This window comes from Hyposmocoma kahamanoa, unplaced genomic scaffold (assembly GCF_003589595.1).
Source record: "Hyposmocoma kahamanoa isolate Upper Pololo Valley unplaced genomic scaffold, ASM358959v1 86, whole genome shotgun sequence".
NCBI lineage: Eukaryota > Metazoa > Arthropoda > Insecta > Lepidoptera > Cosmopterigidae > Hyposmocoma > Hyposmocoma kahamanoa.
The window spans coordinates 6,805,361-6,826,419 of record NW_020654289.1 but is presented as its reverse complement, the minus strand read 5'-3'; the positions used below and the strand labels follow the sequence as shown (position 1 = coordinate 6,826,419).

At 36.0% G+C, this 21,059-nt stretch overlaps 1 protein-coding gene across 1 annotated transcript in view; it reads left to right on the top strand.

Moving 5' to 3' along the window:
* Positions 1-5,155: 5,155 nt before the first annotated feature.
* LOC113234698 (chondroitin sulfate synthase 1) overlaps positions 5,156-21,059 on the top strand; it is an 88,037-nt gene continuing 72,133 nt past the window's right edge. The window contains exon 1 of the mRNA XM_026470139.1: positions 5,156-6,240. Within this exon, the coding sequence (XP_026325924.1) occupies positions 5,473-6,240 (768 nt within the window). The 5' untranslated portion in view covers positions 5,156-5,472. The remainder of the gene's footprint in view (positions 6,241-21,059) is intronic.

Sequence of the window (21,059 nt, the reverse complement as noted above, 5' to 3'; positions counted from 1 at the left end):
GCAAACGTATTTCGTGATGACCAGGACCGCTTTGTCAAGAGTGCTATGAAAAAGAAGAAAGATGCTTTCGGCAATACGTTTCACCGCACGCTCCATAGGTAAATATTGAACTGCGCAGCAGAAACTGTGTAGCAGGAAAAAATCCCTGACTCTAGGGCTACTTCAATGTTGAGTGTGTAGCGTTCAACGTATGTGATAGGAATATTAGTTATATTTATTATAAATTTTAATTATAGTAAAACGCACTGCAGAATTGACACCAATCGCTAATTAATTACTATGTAAATAATTTGTAAGCGGCTTCGTAGTTTCTATGAAAGTGATAACATTCGAATGAGAAAAAGTATAAATGCGCTTGTAAAATTTTATTTTTCGATGTTCAACAATGATGCTGGTATAAAAAAATTCATGGAGCAGTAGGTGTTATAACTATTGAGTTCCTAAAAAGATTTAATTATGGAATTACAATGACAACTTATTTGAAATTTCGATTTACATAAACAGGGTCATTTTTAAAATACTTACTAACAACCTCACAGTATTATATTACGAACATTTACTAAAAGTAAATTTTTAAGTTCTTTTTTTTTTACAAAAATTGTAAAAGTTGTTAAACCATCTGACACTTTGTAGATCTGTATTTGGTAATAAGTTCAAACGTGCAAGCGTCCTCCAAGACGACTCCCACTCTCGTTCTGCATAGAGTTTATGCGATATTTTATTACAGAGCGATCAATTTAAATATATTTATTTTTGTATGAAAGTAAAATTTGATGAATTATTAAAAGTCGTGGAACAAAAGTTGTGTTTATGATGTTAGTAATATAGCCCTGCAAGGTTGTTAGTATTTTATAAATAATCCTGTATAATATAAATGCTGTACATTAGGATCTGATTTATCTGGAACAAGTTGTTTAATCTTTGCTTTCTTTTGTTATAGTTCTTGTAAGTAAATTCTACCTAACGATCAATAATGTCATATTCTCTTCAATAAATATCAATACAAAACCTAATGGAGAATATATCTTCGACGACTTAGTGTGGAGTATTGATATAATTGTTAATAAAATCATATCACTGTTCGAGTATGTTTTTTAAATATTTTATTTACGGGTACATCGGATATGTGAACGATTTCCATTAATATATTGAAGTATTTGCTTGCAAGAAATGAACTTATGTAACTTGAGAATTTCTGACTTATTATCAATCACATTGGCTTTATTCTGTCTCAATACTTGTTGAATAATTTTATTCACTTAGCACGTTTTGTTTTAAATTATCACTTATGTTTAAATTGTAAATACTCTTGTGCAATTTACTGTAATTATTAATTGTTCGTCCATTGTCGGAGTCTCTTTACATCACACGATGAAAAGAGACATCGAATAGGTATTATTATACGAAATGAAGGAAAATCTTCTGTTAATTGTTATTTTTTTATAATGTGGCTATTAAACAAGCGATACCTGTTCAACTTTTTGCGTGGCATTTAATACACAGTGCGTTTGAATTTGTTATATCCACAGGTCTGATGTGGATAGATTATTTTATGTTTTGTGGGTCGTATTAAAAAAAATCTCTTTATAAGTTACAATTTGAAGATCATGACTTGCATTTTAAAATCTCGTCTGAGATTTCTAATTTCTTTTCTGAACAATATTTGTGAAATCGAAATTTGTGTATACATTTAAGTCTATCATAATGGACGAGGAACAATACGATATTTTTGTTAAATACTCAAGATAATTATGTTCTTTTATATCCTGAACCGTTTATAACGACTGTACAGCCAAATAAAACCTCGGAATCCTAAGATTCAATTTACATTGTCGAATATTCGTAGAATAGAATAATATAATAGAATTGAATTTTTGTAACAGTACCAAAACAACGGTTCACGCGTTTTTCGGAGAATTCTCTCTGAGTCTCAGGAATTCCCGCAGCACCGTATCGTATCCAGTTTGAAAGTTACACAATTAACATAGGTAAATTTAAGGCTCAACTCACACTGGCTAAGAGTCGAAGCGTCGCGTCGCGTTCTGTTTTTCAACTACAACGCCTGGCGACGCGCTTCGACGCGCGACGAGGCTCGCATTAGAGCGCCCGGATCACGGTGTGGTCGGCGTGTGACGCCTCACTGCGCCCAAGTAACGCGCGCCGATGCGCTTCGACGCGCGTCTCCATATATACGACGAAAAACAAGACACGTCGCGACACTTCATCTCTGCGCCAGTGTGAGTTGAGCCTTAGTCTGCTATGTTTAATTCCGTTACAAAAATTCTCTGCTTCCATTCCGTTCCGCAGCAATCTCAATTGAGCCTAAGGATGTTTCGCCACTACTCCATTGCGAAATCTGATTACAGGTCTTATGCAGGTAGAAATGCATAGTTTTGATATAGTTGCTTTACACATCCGGCGTCCGACATCCATTCGATTTGAATGGATTCCATCCCTGGACCATAGGTCGTATGTCTAATGTCGTGGAGTCGGAGTAGTAGAGAAATGACAACACGGAACCGGAAAGGGAAAATATCAATGTCACGGTCTCGGTTAGGCTCAATTTACATTCGCATTTTGTAACGAAATTGTACATAGCTTAATAAACTTTATTTATATGTGTACCCACAAACTAGATATGAGTAATAACCTAACCTCCGATTAAAAAAATCGACCTCAAAAGTCATTCATCCCCTAGTTTGCCACCCTTAGAGGTGGAATATTTAAATGGGGCCACATCTGAGGTACCTTCTTTCAAACAAAAAAAGAATCATCAAAATTGGTTCATAAACGGCGGAGTTATCGCGTAACATACATACAAAAAAAACATACAGACGAATTGAGAACCTCCTCCTTTTTTTGAAGTCGGTTAAAAAATAAACCGCGCCTTTAAGAAAATTCTCGCGTATTTTCGGGAATTTTTGCAGCTACCGTGTCGTATCTAAATGTAATTTCTTTACAATTTGCTTCAATTTAATTCCTAAATCTGATGTGAATTGAGTTTTAGCCGGATGATTTGATTCCATTTGACCCACAAAATAAAAATTTATGTATAAAAATTATTTTACGACGTGTTATTTTTCTATCTAATAGCAATATATAGTGTATAGTTGTAAAGAGATCGGACTTATGTGCGTTGCAGATTTTATTTTATTTATTCTTGTACTGTACCTACTGTATGTACAGTACGGTTAGCAAATTACAAGTGCAGGCTTGCGTAGCGTGTGTTTTGTATGATACTTCACACGGTGAGAATTATGTATAAATAATAAACAAATGTTATTTTCAAATTGATATCTTCTTATTTGTTACAAAATGCATTTCAAACTTGATGTTGATTATGGCTGCGATAAGATGACCTCGGTGGCACAGCGGCTAGACTGTGCTAAATGAGGAAGTTTCGGTTTCGAATGCCGGCAGGACCAATATGGAAATGAAGTTTACCAACTTAGTTCTCGTCTGGGTATGCTGTGCTGGTTTGGTTGTATGACATATTTTTTTATTATATTTTACTTTACCTATTCCATAGTTTAGTGTTCATTCCATTATATAGCATTTGTATCTATATAATAGATGACTATACTATAAGTACGGCAAATGGGTAATTTTCAGATTAGGTTTTTCTACCTAATTTCGGTGGAAATTTATTATTTAAGTATTCGACTATATTACACTACATTCATATATTAAATAAATAAAGTATTATTACTATTCTAAAATATTGAAATAATAAAAATTGCCACCGAAATCACATGGAGAAAACTAACTAGAAAATTATCCAAATGTCATTTCTCAAATTCACTTTCCGTACAAATCGTCCCAAGGGCTAATTGTTTTATATGGAAAAAAAAAAATTGTAAAACGCTCTTTAGGGATAGTTCTTTAGTATCACAGCATAGTATTATATGTGGTATCACGAATATGATCACCCCACGTTTAAAATGTACGTTGATTAATAGCCTGCCCTTTTTATATAAATTAATTCAAAATCAGCATAGAAAAAACTACATCGTCTTTCTACACAATGAGGCGTTAAAGAAAATTAATGATCGTATGTCAAGCGTGAAAAAGCACAAAAATGCCTACCGGTTTTAACAAGATAATAAAACGAGGGATGGAAGTTTACTGGGCCTTGGCAACGTCAAATGTAAATATTTACTTAGATATAAGTTAATAATGATTGATTTTATCATTTAGAATCAAATACTCGTACAAAGGGAAAAGGAAAAGTTGACATAAATTCATTACGACCGAATTATTAACCAAGCGCAGTCAGTGGTTTATACGAGACGAATTCAATTTTAATGTTAACGTGGAATTATGGAGAGCAAACGTCGTTTTTCAATGTCCTCTTTAAGTCCGGAAAAAGAACGGTTTTCATGATATCATGTTCTATTTCATTTTTTCAGTAGGTCACTGTCAAGTCAGCCGCAGCTGAAAACTTATTATTTATTAATTAACCTATTTACTCCAGAGTAAGTATCGCATCACGTGTATTGTGCTGCTGACGGAACTATGTTTACTAATTTCGTCTGACAGTTTTGTAAACCTCTTTGATTTCGCATTCATATTATTCAGTAACAGTTTCGGCATGTGTTGGATCTGTGCCAACAATACATTACACTTAACTTTCTGAGATCTAGTTATATAAGTAGTTTTATTTGTTATGTATCAAAATAAATGAATCATTTTTGTTCCAATAACAAAAATCAAGGTCGCTGCCGGCGCCTATTTCCATCACTATCGCAAATTATAATATGATGGCAGTGTGATCGCGTTTGACCCACATCTCAAGTGGCAAGAGTCAGGTAAAGGAACCCGGTTTCCGCCACGAATAGCGTAGTTCCCGGTGCCGTAAGCGGGTCGTAAAGAGTTTCCGCAAACTGCTGACCTGCCAGACAATGGTGTCCACTATTGTCTATTGTCATCGGCAGCCAGACATAACGATGAATGGGGCAAGTTCGGTCCAAGACGGCCTACATTAACCGGCGACTAGGATGCACATACCAACCGTTACCCAAGTGGGACAGAGACGCGAAAAAGTACGGTCTACACGGACACTCGGAATTACCGCTGCTTGAGTTTTGTTTTGAGGCGGCTCTGTCAGTTGCTCGTCGGGCGGCGCACGAGTAGAACCGTTGTGTTGTGACGCCCTCCGCGATTAGCGCTACGACGTGCACTTTGTGTAACATGAACGGTTCACATTTCGATACGTGACGCGCCACGACGCGCTCGCCTCGATAACATCTGCAAATCCAATATTTAAGCCGATAATGCGATAGCGGCTTCACCAACACGAATCACTTCGCCCGACCATGTGATCAGTTCGATGAGAGCGAAAATCGAACAAAAAAGTCACCCGTTATGCCTCCCCATGCCGGGAACAAAAAACGAATAAAAGGACTATTCCTGGAATGCGCACATGTGGATGCCGGGTAACCGTGGGTGCATTTAGTGACACAGTCGACCAATATGTCGCGGCGGAGGAACAAGTGGATGCACCTGGTGGGCGGCATCGTTACTGGCGTTGCCCTCGGCATCTTCCTCAAATTGTGCTTAAGGACATCAGCGAGGACCGCGATAGAGTCTTGCCCGGAATCGGCGAAGCAGTACATCGCCCAAGACCCTTTGGCATTAATAGGGATGAAACCAGAAGAAACAGTGTCAAACTCAAACAGAACTTTGTTGTTTGTTGGTGTGATGACGGCGCAACAGTATTTAGAGACAAGAGCCAAGGCTGTGTACGAAACGTGGGGCCAGGATTTACCCGGTCGAATTGCGTTTTTCAGTTCAGAAGTGTCACGGGCGCCAGGATTGCCTTTAGTTCCTTTAAAGACAGTAGACGATAGTTATCCTCCGCAGAAAAAGTCGTTCCTAATGTTGTTGTATATGTATGAGAACTACGGTGATAGATTCGAGTGGTTTATGCGTGCCGATGATGACGTTTACGTTAGGGGTGATAGGTTGGCGAAGTTTCTGCGATCAGTGGACAGTCGGAAGGCGCAATTTATTGGCCAAGCGGGGAGAGGAACTGCGGCCGAGAGGGATGCGCTGGCGCTTGATTATAATGAAAACTTTTGTATGGGTGGGCCAGGGGTGCTGCTATCTCGGGAGACGCTGCGGCGGGTGGCGCCGCACGTCAAGTACTGCCTGAAGCATCTTTATACCTCGCACGAAGATGTGGAGCTGGGCCGTTGCGTTGCGAAGTTCGCCGGTGTCTCCTGCACCTGGAGTTATGATGTGAGTATTTAATTTTCTTATCAATAAACGCATGACTAAATAGAGGAAGAGGTAATGGATCCAGGTTATTGCTTCTTCAGTTTTACTACAGCGAATTAATTAACATAATAAATAAATGAAATAGGTAGGTGGTACGTGGAGATCGGAATAGGCAAAGTATAGATACTTACTAAATTTCGAAGAAGTACCTAATACTCATAGAGTGAATAATGCATTTTTGTGAAATCGGTGTATATGTATTATTCTGTATTGTAGTATGTTTAGAAGGTTTTAATATGTAAAAATATAACTATTTTGTAGAGATTTTTGGCTTTTATTTTTAACAATTTTTGTTTTGACATTTTACAACGAGGTTTTTGTTGTCCACGTGTGTTTCTTGAATAGGTACACTCTACCTATTCTGATCTCTGGTAATATGTTACTCTACCCCATCGAGTACATAATACTCGATGCTCTATCCTATTATTAAATTATTTGAAATATTTTTTATAATAATTGTAAGTACTAATAATATATTCGAATTTAGTTCGAATCAATAAGTCTATAAAGTTTACTCAGTCTGATGCACAATTTCATGTATTAATGTCAATTTTTTTTATGTCGTAAAGTTTGCGTATTAGGTACGCAAATTTAACGAACCCAGTGAAAATTTAAAAAAATAAAAATAGGAAATTTGTTTATTTTTGTTTGATTGGCTGAAATAGAAAATCGGTATACTTACTCCATTGCTCTCTTTCGGTTTCTACTTTTATTTGATATGTAGACTTAGAAGAAAAACTGTTTACGTGTTCTCACCTTTGTAAATTATTTGATTAAAATGAAGAAAGTATTTGAGTTCTTGTGTCATCTATATATCCAGCCTCTTGGTGGTAAACACAGACGATTTATGTGGTCTGTGGTGGTAAACTTGTACCCGTCCACGGTGTCTCTAACGCGCGCAGATGTGCTTTCAGCCAAAATTTAAAAAATCCTTTTTTTACCTAAAACATACGTACTTCAGTAGGATGGTGACGGGTTAAGTGCAATTAGCCGGAAGATATATCATGAGGTGTATCCTCCGATTCAAGCCGTTGCAGTCGACCGTATCCGACGTCCGAGCCTATCGTAAGGACAAGGCTCATTTTAATGCAACTTAAGCGATGGTACAACATCGCTTCCTATACCCAGTATTTCTGAAAAGTTCTGATTCGAGTATCCGAAGCCAGTGCCAAATGCTTAAGTAAATAAACCAGAAATATGAAGATGCTATTGTTGCACCTTTTTTGTTGCACCTTGACCACTCATCAATAAGTCCTATAATCACCTGACGTCGATATTTCGCCTCTGACGTCTATCTAAAGATAAAAAACTGACTTCTGAAAAATTCACTTTTCAGAAGTCAGTTCTTTATCTTTTCAAGTCTTCAGTTCCGCCAGGTACTTACATGCTCATTCGTTATCAAGGTGATGAATAGTTAATTCTTCCAATATCTTCCGCGTTTTACTTTGTTATAGTTTTATGTAGTGCATTCAGATATTCTTCAAAGTAAATGCTTACTTGGAAATGAATTTATTTTTTTGGATCTTAATCGTGTATATTTGTTTTTTCAAATAGATAGATCGAGTCAGCCGTCGTCTTGGGACCTGTAAAAGGCCCGAAACGTTGGTTTGTTTGAAAAAACAAATATACGTGACTTAGATCCGAAGAAAAAGTATCATTATCAATGTGTAAGGGCGCGTTCCCATTATGTCGTAAAGTTTTATTTATCGTTGGACGAATGTCTAGTCTAGTCCGTTCCCATATCACGACTATCTGTCGTGATTGTGTTGTGGACGTTTATTTTATCTTTGAACGACTGTCGTGTCTAATTGTTCCTACTACAGACAGACAGTTAATCGTGTTGTTCTATGTGTGAACAATTTCATTTAAATATACAAGTCACGACACTAAACTGCAAGACTATCTGTCGTTACGACATAATGGGAATGCGCCCTAACAATCCCGAAAATCTAGTTAAGAACTTTATTCACTTCATGACAACTAATTTACATAGGATTCAATAAAACTAACACCATAATTATTATTGCATTGAACCCACTTCAAATAACAAAAGAAACGTATAACTACACATATAACTAATCAAAGTAAATAGTTTGCTTATTTACTTGTGCATCGTTTATTTTTCAATAAGTACTTATCTTGTTTGGACTTTTAGTTGCAAGTGTCTCATCTTTGAAGTCCATCTATTCTCAAGAAGCTCTTCGAACGATTGCTATTTACCGGTATCCCAATGCAACCGTGCGTTAAAACTCTGTGCATCACCACGCTCGGGCACGAAGCCACTTAGACTAATGGCTTTAGGCGTTCACGAGTCGTGTAACGCGATAGTGCTTACTTATTGATGTCTCCATTGCATCTTCTTATTTTGGTAACGGGTTGTTTTTACGCATTGCTACCTTGGAACGAATTTAAAAACCTATCGTACATTTCTTATAAATAAATGCCTGAATTTATCCACGGTATTCTAGGTTTTTTCGTAAAAAAGACTTAGTTATTTAATATAGTAGCGAAAGAGTTCGCCCAGGGAAATACTGCCACCTTTACTAATTTCTGCCGCCAAGCAGAAATGCGGTCCACTTTCGAAGACTAAGGGTGAAATTACAGTCACTTAAGACTTGTCAACTTGTCTCTGGGTGACGGGCGCAGGAGCAGTGCACGTCAGATCTTTTTGACTTGTTCGTCCCATCACTGATCAATTTGAAAAAGAAAGTTGATATATGCTCCAAAATGATAATGCACCGTAGCAAAAGTATTCCAGCTACAGTTCTTTAAACCAATCTGGTAATTAGTGGTTGTAAACTATGTACATACATACAATTTAAAAAATACCGCCCTGTTGGCATAGTTTCTCAATGAGTTTTTAACGCCAATTGGATAACACGGCAAGTGTTACATTGTGAAGCAACTAGATCAGTTGGCATCGCGTTACTTAATTTAGTTAGCCGAGATTGACATCTTTATGTGAAATTTTTAGGTTATGTTTAAGCAAACTTAACCTAAAAATTTAAGCAAATTACAATGTACCGCAGTGTTAATACAATAGTGGATTAACTCAGAAAGTGTATTTTTTTTTCAGAATAGATAAAAAATGAATTAGGTTAAAGTTTATTGCAGACATATTATAAACAATTTGCTACTTGATAAATAAAAGGGAAATAAAAGAAAATAATAAAAGTAAAAAAATAATTTCATATCTACTTTTGAGAAAGGTCTGTTTAGTCAAGATCTAGCTCACGCAAAGTTTGTCTCGTTTTGTGTTAAATAGATATCTTTTAATTGTTTCTCACAAAATTATTACGACGACGGTTAGAGATTAAAATTTTACGTTCAGCAATTAATATAATCTTGAATTTCACATATTTTGAGTTAGGTACAATACCAATGAGATATTTGTTCTGGTTTATCTATACTTGATATGATAACATAACGTGTTTTCGCTGTGACTCGTTTTTAAAAAATGTTCTATGCTAAATAAACATGACTTTTTTGATAATATCAAGTTCACAATTTTTTTTAAAGATTTAATTACTCATCTTTTTCCACTCACTATTTCGCGCTGCATTTAAACCTAAAACTCTCGTTCTCTAAGCAAAACTTGACCAAATTATAAGACAATGTAAAGTATTAAGTTTCATTCGCAACATGTAGTCTCTTAATTTGGTCGAATATTACATATTAGATAGTAATTGGTTCCGACGGATGTCGGACGTTCAGGGCTTGCTGCAAAATCCAATACTTGTCTGTTAAATTACTAGTAATATGTCCAGAACTTTTATAAATTAGACAACAATAAATAAATATTGACAACATCACATACGTTGCTCTGATACCAAAGTAAGTAACTATAGCACTTGTATTAAGAAAATTGGAAACAACTACGGTACCACAAGTTTTCTACATTATTGCGGGGAATCGAACCCCGGACTTCAGAGATGGCGACACCATGAGGTCGTCAAAACAAGTTTAACTCCATCTATTTATAATTTGATGAACTTCGTCGTAATGTTTCTTGAGGTTACTTGATGGTACCTATCCTTACCCTCTACTATATTGAGTTATCTGTGTTCGAACGAGGTGGACCTCGTTTGAACATAGATAACGAAAGATACATGCTATTGTTAGATTATTTTTTTTTTATGATATTAAACGACGCCACGAGGCGAACAAGTTTTGCGCCTAGTAATAAGTGACACGCCTACCTATAACTACCGCAGTGCCACTCAGAGCTTTAAGAGCTCTCATGCCAAAAAAGTTTTGACGTTGGCTCCGCCCAAATTTGTGAAACAAATATATGCCTGAAGTTCGGGTGACATGCGACAGGAGATGTTGAACTTTGCGCATTAAAAGTACCAAATTCGTTTTAGCGGAATAACTCTAAAACTAAAGGGATTAAAAAAAATCCGTAGTGACAGTTGTCAATCATGCATAAATATAATTAATTATCTTTGTCCTAATAACCTGTAGCATTTCGAGGATAAATCGAAAAAATGTGAAAATTACAGGTCATTTCGTGATTTTTATCTATCGAGGAAACTTTATTGTTTTATGTTTCTGATTAATGTCTATGCTTGAATATATCGTGTAGTTACTCATACAATATTTCATTTTTAACTTTAAAGTGGACATAGTCCTGTAAAATCAAATCGAAGATTAGGAATTCCTCCCTCCCTCCCTCTTAAATAATAAAAACATCACTTTGAGACGCAAAGTTTACAAGTCCCATGTACTCGTATTTGAACGCAGTGATGCTCACATTAGTGCTTGGCGGCAGAAATAAATACAGTAGCTACTTCCATTAACGAATTCATTCACAAGGAACTCTGATACTCAAATGTTGTCGATTGATGAGATTTATCTTAACTCAAGAGTTGTCCCGGAAATTCGAAATTACACAACTCAATACAACACAAATACTCTATTATAAAAAAATAAACAAAAGATGGGGTCAACTGGTTGAAAGTGACAGTTACTTAAATTTTATTTTGTGATTTAGAACATAACTATATTTAAATTTATTACCCAATAATTTGTCTTATGTCGCTGTAGTAACTAGTATTTCGTATTCTTTGCGATACGTAAACTTGAAATAAAACTTGCCAATTTCTTAGTTTGCAATGACGATGTTAATTTTAGCTTTCCGCGCTCGCGTCCAGGGTCGTGGGTTCAAATCTTGTTTAGTAGTTTTGTTATATTATTGTACGATATCAATAAGCAGTTTTGCATAAATTCAGACGAATGTAGTACTTATTTGCTAAATTTTGCATAAATTACGCATATTAGACTTAAAAATATATAGCAGCAGTAGACCTCTATAGTTAACTTATGTCTCAAGGTGACGAGTGCCGCGGCAGTGCTCTTCAGATCTTTGCGATTTAAAGCTCTGAGTGGCACTGCAACTGTTATGGACAGGCGTGTAGTTTACCACCATGTAAAACAAAAACAAGTTAAAAAGTTAATTGTAAATGTTTTAAACTTGTTTAAAGAGTTGGGCCGTCGACTCAGAGATGGGAGCTGCGATCATCGCTCTATGTCGTGGTTGGTTCAACAGGTGTTCATTACTATCCAGCTAGGTAATCTGACCTCCTTGTCATAAACATCGCATTTGAATTTTGGTAATTTTAAAGATATTGACATTAAAGTTTTTTCATCGAAAAATGTCCATGGCGCTGATTTTGCTTAACAATAAAACTGAAATTAAATTAAATATTAAAAAATATAGGGGTCTTAAACTTATAGGATCTCATAGGAAATGAAACTAGTTTTCCGGATTTAAATCGCGTTTATTTGTTTTTTCAAACAAACCGACGTTTCGGGCCCTTTACAGACCCCACGGTCACGGTTGACTGAGGTGGTACAGTCTTCAACCAGTTATGTCTAATATTAATGCAAACCGTCCTATTTTTTCACTATAGTTACAATAGTTATTAATTAAATACCTTAGTTTTAATTTTACAAAGAAACATTCCAATTTACGCTACATTAAGTTTTACAAATTATTTTATTGAATGTATTTTTATTAAGTTCAATTTAATATTAATTATTAATAGAAATTAGAATAAACTAAAACCTATTAATTAGTACTGCAGTCTTATGTCTATTTGGGATTTTTCATTAGAGAAAATACTGGATCCCAAACTGGTGGTACGGAGAAACCATCTTCCCTGTTGAAATTAGGATGTTTTTTAATTTCAATGGCCTCTCGCAGCATCCTGGGTAGATAACGGACTTCTTTTGCAAGGACCTGGGGTTTATCAAACTTCAAACAATGTGTAGGTTTATCCATGACATGCTCGCAGACTGCAGACTTTGACATCAGCTATATGTTCTTTGACGTAGGTGCAAATACTTCGCTTTGTTTGTCCATTATATGTTCTACATTATAGGATCTCGTTTCGTTGATTCCAGGTATGTTAATAACTCAATTTTGCTAAAAATGTGACTTTTTATGCTACTTAGTGACAGGACGAACAAATCGTGCAGTGGCGCTCAGAAGGCACTATCACTGCGCCCTGTGATTTACCAGCACCCTTACCCTGCAAATCCGGAATGCAGCAATGCTCACATTACTGCTTGGCAGCTGTAATAGATAAAGTGGCAGTACTTCCCTAGACGAACTCTTAACGCTTACGTTGTTAATGACAAGGACGGCAGTAATGCTGATTTATGGGAACTTTTGAGCCACGCATACATACATTATATTACCTTTACAGGGCGGGATTTTTAAAAATTCATGGTAATACCTACAGGTTTTTGTGTTTTAGTACCTATTAACGAGTGTCACTAGTAGTGCTAATCTTTAGTAAATTTATGATCTTCTCTTTTAACTTTATTGTTTTAAAAAGACGTCACCACATCATCTAAATATCTTAACCGTATGACTTATTCATACGTGTCTCTTACTTACTAAAACATAGACTATTCGTTGTAATAGCTTCTATGTTTTTGCAACAATGGTGTGAAAACACTGTTACACTGAGTTTGCATTTTCATTTTCAAGCTGAGTTATACAACATTTTGCTGTTCTATTCAAATATTTGCACGCATTGCGTTGTGGGCGAACGTGTTTTTGCAAAGCCTTTGTGTGTTTAGGGTGTCATCACACTTGTCGACGCGAAATCGGTTTAAGTCAGGCAGACAATTTTTATCAATACATCAACAGCACTCTGTGGCGGATTTACCCTAAGGCTACCCTAGGCCCGGGCCTAAGGCGGCCAGATTTTAGGCGCGGCCAATTTTGACAAAAAACTCACTGATTATAACAAGAAATAACCCAAAGTACCTAAATATTTTAAAGGCTCACGCACATTATGGCGGGCGGCACCGCACTGCATCATATAATAATAATCTTCCTAAATCGCTTTCGTACATTTTATTTATAAAATATAAATAAAATGTACGAAATATGTCTACCAGTAGGTATATGAATTCTGAGAAAGGGGCGGCTGGTACTGACTGCATGGCCTGGGGCCTAGGGCGGCCAAGACTGCAAATCCGCCAACTGATAGCACCCGAATTTCCGATCGCTGGGGCAAAAATAACTGTAAGAATTTTTCTTTTTGATTGCGTGATTAAATTCGCGTATTGATTGCCTAGCTTTTTTTGCTTGGCTAGCGCCGGTGCTGTCTCGAACTCTCTTGGAGCTACGCAGCGAATTTCTCTGTGTCTCGGAGCATGGAAATTTATAGTTTATTACAATTGTAATAGTGTAAAATGTTTCTTGATAAATTTAACGTCCTCTGGCTTGCCGTCCGCCGGTTGGCGCTGCCCTTAGAGCTTTGTGTGATTCGTCTGTGACCTTACTGCAAATACAAAGTTTTTCCAGCTCAAGCCGAATCCACATCAGTAAGTGTAGCGCGTCCCTTTAGCGAATTCTCCGCTAAAGGCACTGCCACTGCGCCCGTCATCAAAAGTTGACAAGGCCCACGTGCCTGTAATTTCGAGAGCAAGGGTAACCTTCAAAACCGGAATACGCAGCAATGCTCACATTATTGCTTGGCGGCTGAAATAGGTAAGGTGGGTTAGTTGAACCCTAAAAAGTACACTGATATATTATTATTACTGAATAGCTGTACTCATAAATATTAAAAACTGGTGACTAATACACAACTTTAAAAAAAGATTAAACGGATTAGTAATTTTTAAAATTTACTTAGTTCTGAGTACTCCATAAAAGAGTTCTTGTTTAAGAGGATCACTTATATTTTATCAGAGAGATAAAATGGCCAATATCCCATCAGCCACTTGAAATATATACAGATATGGACGCATTAGGTTCGTGAGAAGTGATGATAATTGTTTTGATTATATTAGACCGTTTTAGGTTTGTAAGGCGTATTAAGTATACAGGTTATTTTGTAAAATACTAACAATGTCACAGGACTATATTACTGACATCATAAACAATAACTTTTGATAAATGACAACAATAAATTCATCAAAAATCAACTTTAAAATTTTTGGAGTACTATCTGACAATTTTAGATCATTTGGTAGTAAGGTACAATATGCAGTTAATTTTAATGCTCTCCGAGGGCCTGACGGACTGGTATTTATGCGCTTTCTTACGAGAGTTATCACCGTTCAGAGCTATTTATTGAAATATTTTTATTTTTGTACGTAAGCTAAAGGGTATTTTCAAACAATAAAAATTGCCACCAAAATTAGACAGAGAAAACTAGTCTGAAAATGATTTGATTTCAAATTCGGGACTTAATCGTGTATAAAAACATATTTTATTTCCATTATCTCGAATGGACTCAAACTGAAAATTACCCAAAATATCATATTAAAAATCATGGAAGAAAAGTTGTTTATGAATTTATGATGTTACTAATATAGTACTATAGTTCTACGAGATTGTTAGTCTTTTACAAGTACCTTGTAAGTATAAAAGCCAGATTTTGAAACACGTTTGTAATCAAAACTTTAGGTGCAAATAAAATGCGTTGCGTCTATTTTGTCGTAAATATATAAAATAAATTATAAGAAACAAACAGCAACGTATAGCATATTGCATTTTCATTATTTAATTTTGTTTCACAATTCAAGACTAACGGATGCTCGCAAAATGCGTCTCATGAAAGGGAATTTTGTCCTCGTATTATGTTACATGTTAGGGCACAGATGTGTCCAGTTTATTATGATTTATTAAGACAAGTCGGTTGACCACAGTGCGTTTCTTGGAAACGTGATAAAACGGCCTCTTTTGTAAGAATTACTGTTCTTCTAATTCTTTAAGCCGTCCTAGTAGATATTTATGAATTTTATATTTTAATGCAGTCTCAAAAATTTGTAAGAAAATGTAGGCATTTCTTTGGACAAGTATTTTTTTTATTATACTAAGTGACGGGACGAACAAGTCGTATGCCTGGTGGTAAGCGACACGCCTGTCCATAACAGTTCCAGTGCCACTGAGAGCTTTAAATCACAACGATCTAAGGGGCACTGCCACTGCGCCCATCGCCCTGAGACATAAGTTGACAACTCCCATGTGCCTGTAATTTCACCAGCACCCTTGCCCCTCGAAACCGGAACGCAGTAATGCTCACATTACCTACTACTTGGCGGCAGAAATAGGTAAGGTGGCAGTACTTCCCTGGACGAACTCTTTCACAAGGACTCCACTGCAATTAGTTCCTTGACCTCGGTGACCCAACGGTTTATACTATGGGCGTTGGATGGGGAGGTCCAAACCAGATCAAATTGGGAAGTGATCTTTTGTAAATTGGTTCTGGTCTAGGTGTTCTGGGAAGTGCCTCAGATTGAATTCCGTTGCTCTGGTACTCATAGTGCAGGAAATTCCTAGTTTGAGACCACGCAATTTGTGTGATTGTATGGCACATTATTATTGTTTACAAATTTACAATGCAAATATTCTTTATTGCACACAAGGACAAATATATGATGAAAATAAAACAACACAAAAGTCAGGTACAGAGGGCTTTATTGCTAGATTTATTAAACTGTGTCCGCTGCTTTTTCAAATTTTGCTATCATGAAATATTTTTAGGTCTTTTTAACATTGCACATTTCGTAACTATCATAAACATGTGTTTTACTTTTAAAACAATAATAAATTTACAGGCATCCCGCTCTGAGGGAAGAAATCATGGTCGTGATATCTATGTGTCAAGTTTTATTGAATTTGGTTAATAGAAAGCGGGTGAAATTCAATAAACCATATTCATCTCCTAATTTGCTATGAGCAATATTTTCGTGTATTTATTTGTCGTGACAAATTTAAATAGGATCACTACTAAGGTATCCCTTGTCCAAGAAAAAGTCATCGAAGTGGGTTCACAAATCGCATAATCGCGAAACACACTCCTTTTTTAGTCGGTTAAAAATAAATGAGGTACCTATATAATGAAGCAAAGCTTTAAGACCTTCCCGTAGCACATAATGTATTTTTTTTAATGGACGTACAAGTCGTGAGTCTGGTGGTATGCAACATGCCTGGTCATAGCAGTTGCAATGTCACTCAGAGCTTTAATTGGTAAAGGTTTGAGGGGCACTGCCACTGCGCCCTTCCATCTGAGACATAACTTGACAAGTCCCATGTGCCTGTAATTTCACCAGCACCCGTACTCTTCAAAACATAGTAATGCTCACATTACCGCCCGCCTGGAAGAAATGGATAACGTAGATTAGATTCAGATACTACTGCTACTTAAAATTAGTTAAAATGAATGATATATAACGATAGCACAAGTACTCATATGCTTGTAGATTACATTCTGTGCTACTTATTTATCTACGTCACAACACGATCACAACTGTACATGATGATTTTATATCTGATTGATATAGATAACGTGAATTGATTAGTCAAGGGAAACATGTTTTACGTCCCAAAAAACCAGGTGAACAAGTTATTTAAATTAATTTTAGTTTATGTACTGTGACCATCTATTTTTATTCATTAATGACCAATTCTCGGGTCTGAGTTACTAAATTTGGTTAGTCAATTCATATCGACTTCTTAAGTTTTCGCGATTGTTACACATAGGAAATGAAACTATTTTCCCGGATTTAAAAACAAATATACGCGATTTAAATCCGGAAAAATAGTTTCATTTCCTAGACATTTCATGTCATAAAATAGCATGACAGTAGCAATAGAGCTCTTTGTGAAGGAGTTCGTCCAGGGAAGTTCTGTTGCCTTACCTGTTTCTGCCGTCAAGGGCCAAGCGGTAAAGTGAGCATTTTTGAAAAGTAAGGGTGCTGGTGAAATAATAGGCACATGGGCCTTAAAACATATGTCTCAGTGTGACGGGCGCAGTGGCAGTGCCCCTCAGATCTTTGGGATTTAAAGCTCTAAGTAGCATTGCAACTGCTATGGACAGGCGTGTCGGTTACCACCAGGCGCAGGACTTGTTCGTCCTGTCGCATATTATCATAAAAAAAATGGAATCTGGGGTAATAGAATAGCTTGCTAAAGTTGTTCGTATTGGTGACATTTGCAGAAAAAAATAAAAATGAGACTTGGCGGATAGCTTATTGACTAAAAGGTGTTTACAAACCTTCCCACCTGTGCTGTATAAAAACAAAAAAAAAAGAATATAATGTTTTAAATATTCTAATTTAGAATGTGTTTAAAGCCATTCTAAACGTCAACTTTGTACCTTCTCGTAAATTTAAGCCTGAAAGTACTTTTATTTCCTACATACACTTGCTTACCTTGAAAACCGTCATTATGTGTTTAAAGTATTTCGTTGTAAATAGTTAAGTACCTATTTCCTTTGTTGATGGCCTGTGCCTACTTATAATTTCAATAGCTAGGCTACTATAACTATTTATCATTCTTAAAACCAGAAGCAATTTAAATACCTCCTGAACTATGGCACTTACGTTCCACGGTACTATTTAGAAACTATTTATCATGAATGTAATGAGTACATTATAATTTTTTTTTAAATGACACCATATTTGATTTTGGAATAACGTTTGTAGATCCACACAAAGACGAGTAGATTACAGGTATCTGTGTGATGATATTACATTGAATGCATAATGCTTGCAGAAAAATAAATTCGGTACATTTTTTTTATGCATATAATATAAATAAAATATTTAATCGATTTTATTTACAATGTAAGTTTACAGCAATTGATATGTTCAAGTAATCGTTGGCAATAATCAATACAGAAAACGCGTCATAGTATTCTGAATTTTCAATGGTATATTTAAAAATAGCTCACGATCAAATTTTGTTTCTTTTTCGTACATATTAAATGAAAATAAAACAATAAAAGGTACAACAAATACTAGAAACTAAAACTAAGATTAATCTAGGGTTTAAATTAGATGGATAAAATTGGGTCTCCACGACAAAGTGTCCTCCAATCAAAATACAAATATAAAAGTCAAAATCCAAATTGCTCTATTTCTTATACAATACATTATTGTATAGTAGTAGTTTTTATCGTGGGACAAAAAAAAACATTATTACATTATTGGTTTTTAGTTTACCAAAAAAGAGGTGAAAACTTTACTTATCACTTCGATTGCGAGAAAAAAATCCAATCATTTTCGCTTTACAACAAAATCACAAACCAAAATTCTGAGGTTTTTCGATTTTCGAAATAGGAAATTTTGTCGTAACATTTTATTTATCTTTGGACGGCTGTCGCTATTAGCCTGTTCCCATGTCATAAACTGTCGACTGTCTGTCGTGGGTCGTGGACGTTTTTTATCGTTGAACGATAGCTAGCTATTCCCACTGGATCGTAACGACAATTTGTCGCTTCACGGCAGCCGGCATGGCACTACAGAATCGTTTGATGCACAGCCGCGGACGCGGGTGACTAGAGGGGAGAGTAGGGTGCAGAAAACGTGTAGACAACGATAAATAAACGTGATGACAATAGTTGCTGCGATTGTCTGTCGTGACTTTTTATTTATCGTCTGTCGACTGTCGTTCTTAGTTTTCCCATTGTCACGGTAGTCTGTCGTCGTAACGTCAAAAAAGTCGTGAACGACAGTTAATCGTGTTGTAATATATGTGAACAACTTCATTTAAATACACAAGACACGATACTAAACTACATGATTATCGGTCGTCACGACATAATGGGAATTACTACTACTATTAATTACTATTAATTACTTACTTATTATTAATTACTACTATTAATTACTTACTGCATGGACAGAAAACTTTTTGTGACCGGCTCAAGCCAATTGCGCATTTATAAGTGTGATAATACAACAATAAACACGTCTACTATTTGAAGTCATTCGTAGAACATCGAGGAACCGCTTAAATTATATTAAAGGCGCGTGTGGCGACCCGTGCTATGCAACGCGAATGCACCGCGACGTTATGCGAATGTGTGCCGCCGTACACGGACGTTTGTATGGAGTTACCATGCTAGTTTTATTATACCATGGTCGAGGTATCGGACATTGGTTTCCATAAATCACATATTATTTTGTGCAAATAATACCATATTTCATTTTGTTCACGCCTTATCGATAATTGAACAAACACTGCTAATCTCCGTGGTGTCAACAGTTTTTGTGCTAATACCATGTTGTCTCGTCAGGATATCTAGTGGAATTTGTTATTCTTGAACTACGAATGATGTGAAGTTTTTTATTTGTGCAGTTTCTGTTTTTCTTTGTAACTAATAACATCATCTCGTATTTTCCTGTGACTGATAAAACATATTTACAGTGTATACTTACACCTTGGTGCCTAACGTTAAACGTAGGCATAATAGCGTTTATCATTTGACAAGCGGTGTGATTATGGGTAATCCTTCTTTAATAAAGAGGCCTATGGTAACGGTGAGCTATTAGTATGCTAATGCAGTGTATTAGAGAGTCTGTGCCTACGAGATTCATTACGAGTACACAAAGTGCCATTTTGATTTTTTAATATTTCAGGGCGTTATTCGTCTCATCAATACGATTATCTTACTAGAGTGATAACCTTAGATTAGCGAAAAAAAACTGAGATGCCATTTTGATCGAGTACCTACAATTTGTTTTATTTTCATTAATTCACAGAAGTACTGTAAATGCTGTTCGTATTGATGAGTAAAATCACCATGTGAATCGTGAGATAACAGAATAACCACTATTTCTATTATATATAAGAATAACCTCTATTTGATCAGGTGATCATTCCATAATAGCAAACAGTACGTAATTGTATGCCAATTCCAAGCAGGTACAAAAACGTCTATCAATGATCGGGTGTTGGCCATCATGTCTTATTCAATCTAATCTTCCGTAAAATTTGATTGCTCTATTGTGTTCAATGTTGTTAGCTTTGATGATTGTTAGTGCAAACCACGTTGCCACTGCATTGCAACATAAAATAGTATCTGAATTGAATTGCAGTTTGAATGCAGCTTGCTGGAATCATCAGAATAGTCGCCTTCCTCAACTGCAATCCGACTGCACTAGTAATTGACCCAATTAAAAAAATATGTAGTCGTTTTAAGCGCAATTTGAACAAAGTTTGTGTACAGTCAGCATGCAGCAGTCTTGTGTAAACATAGAACGTGTTTAGTAATCCACCACACTGGATAATATAAACATTAGTAATACCTAATAAGGTGACTTTATGAAATAACATTGATAGGAAACGTCAACTAAGTACTTAGAGTGAATCCAAATAATATACGTGTAACGAACCGTAGCGTCGCAACAAAGCTATCTGTACGGACTGCAGCAATCAAACTACACATTGTCGGAACTTGATCCGATGCTTTGGAGGCGATATTCGATCAAAAGTGCACAGCTTGATGTGCTGGTGACTGTACTTATTT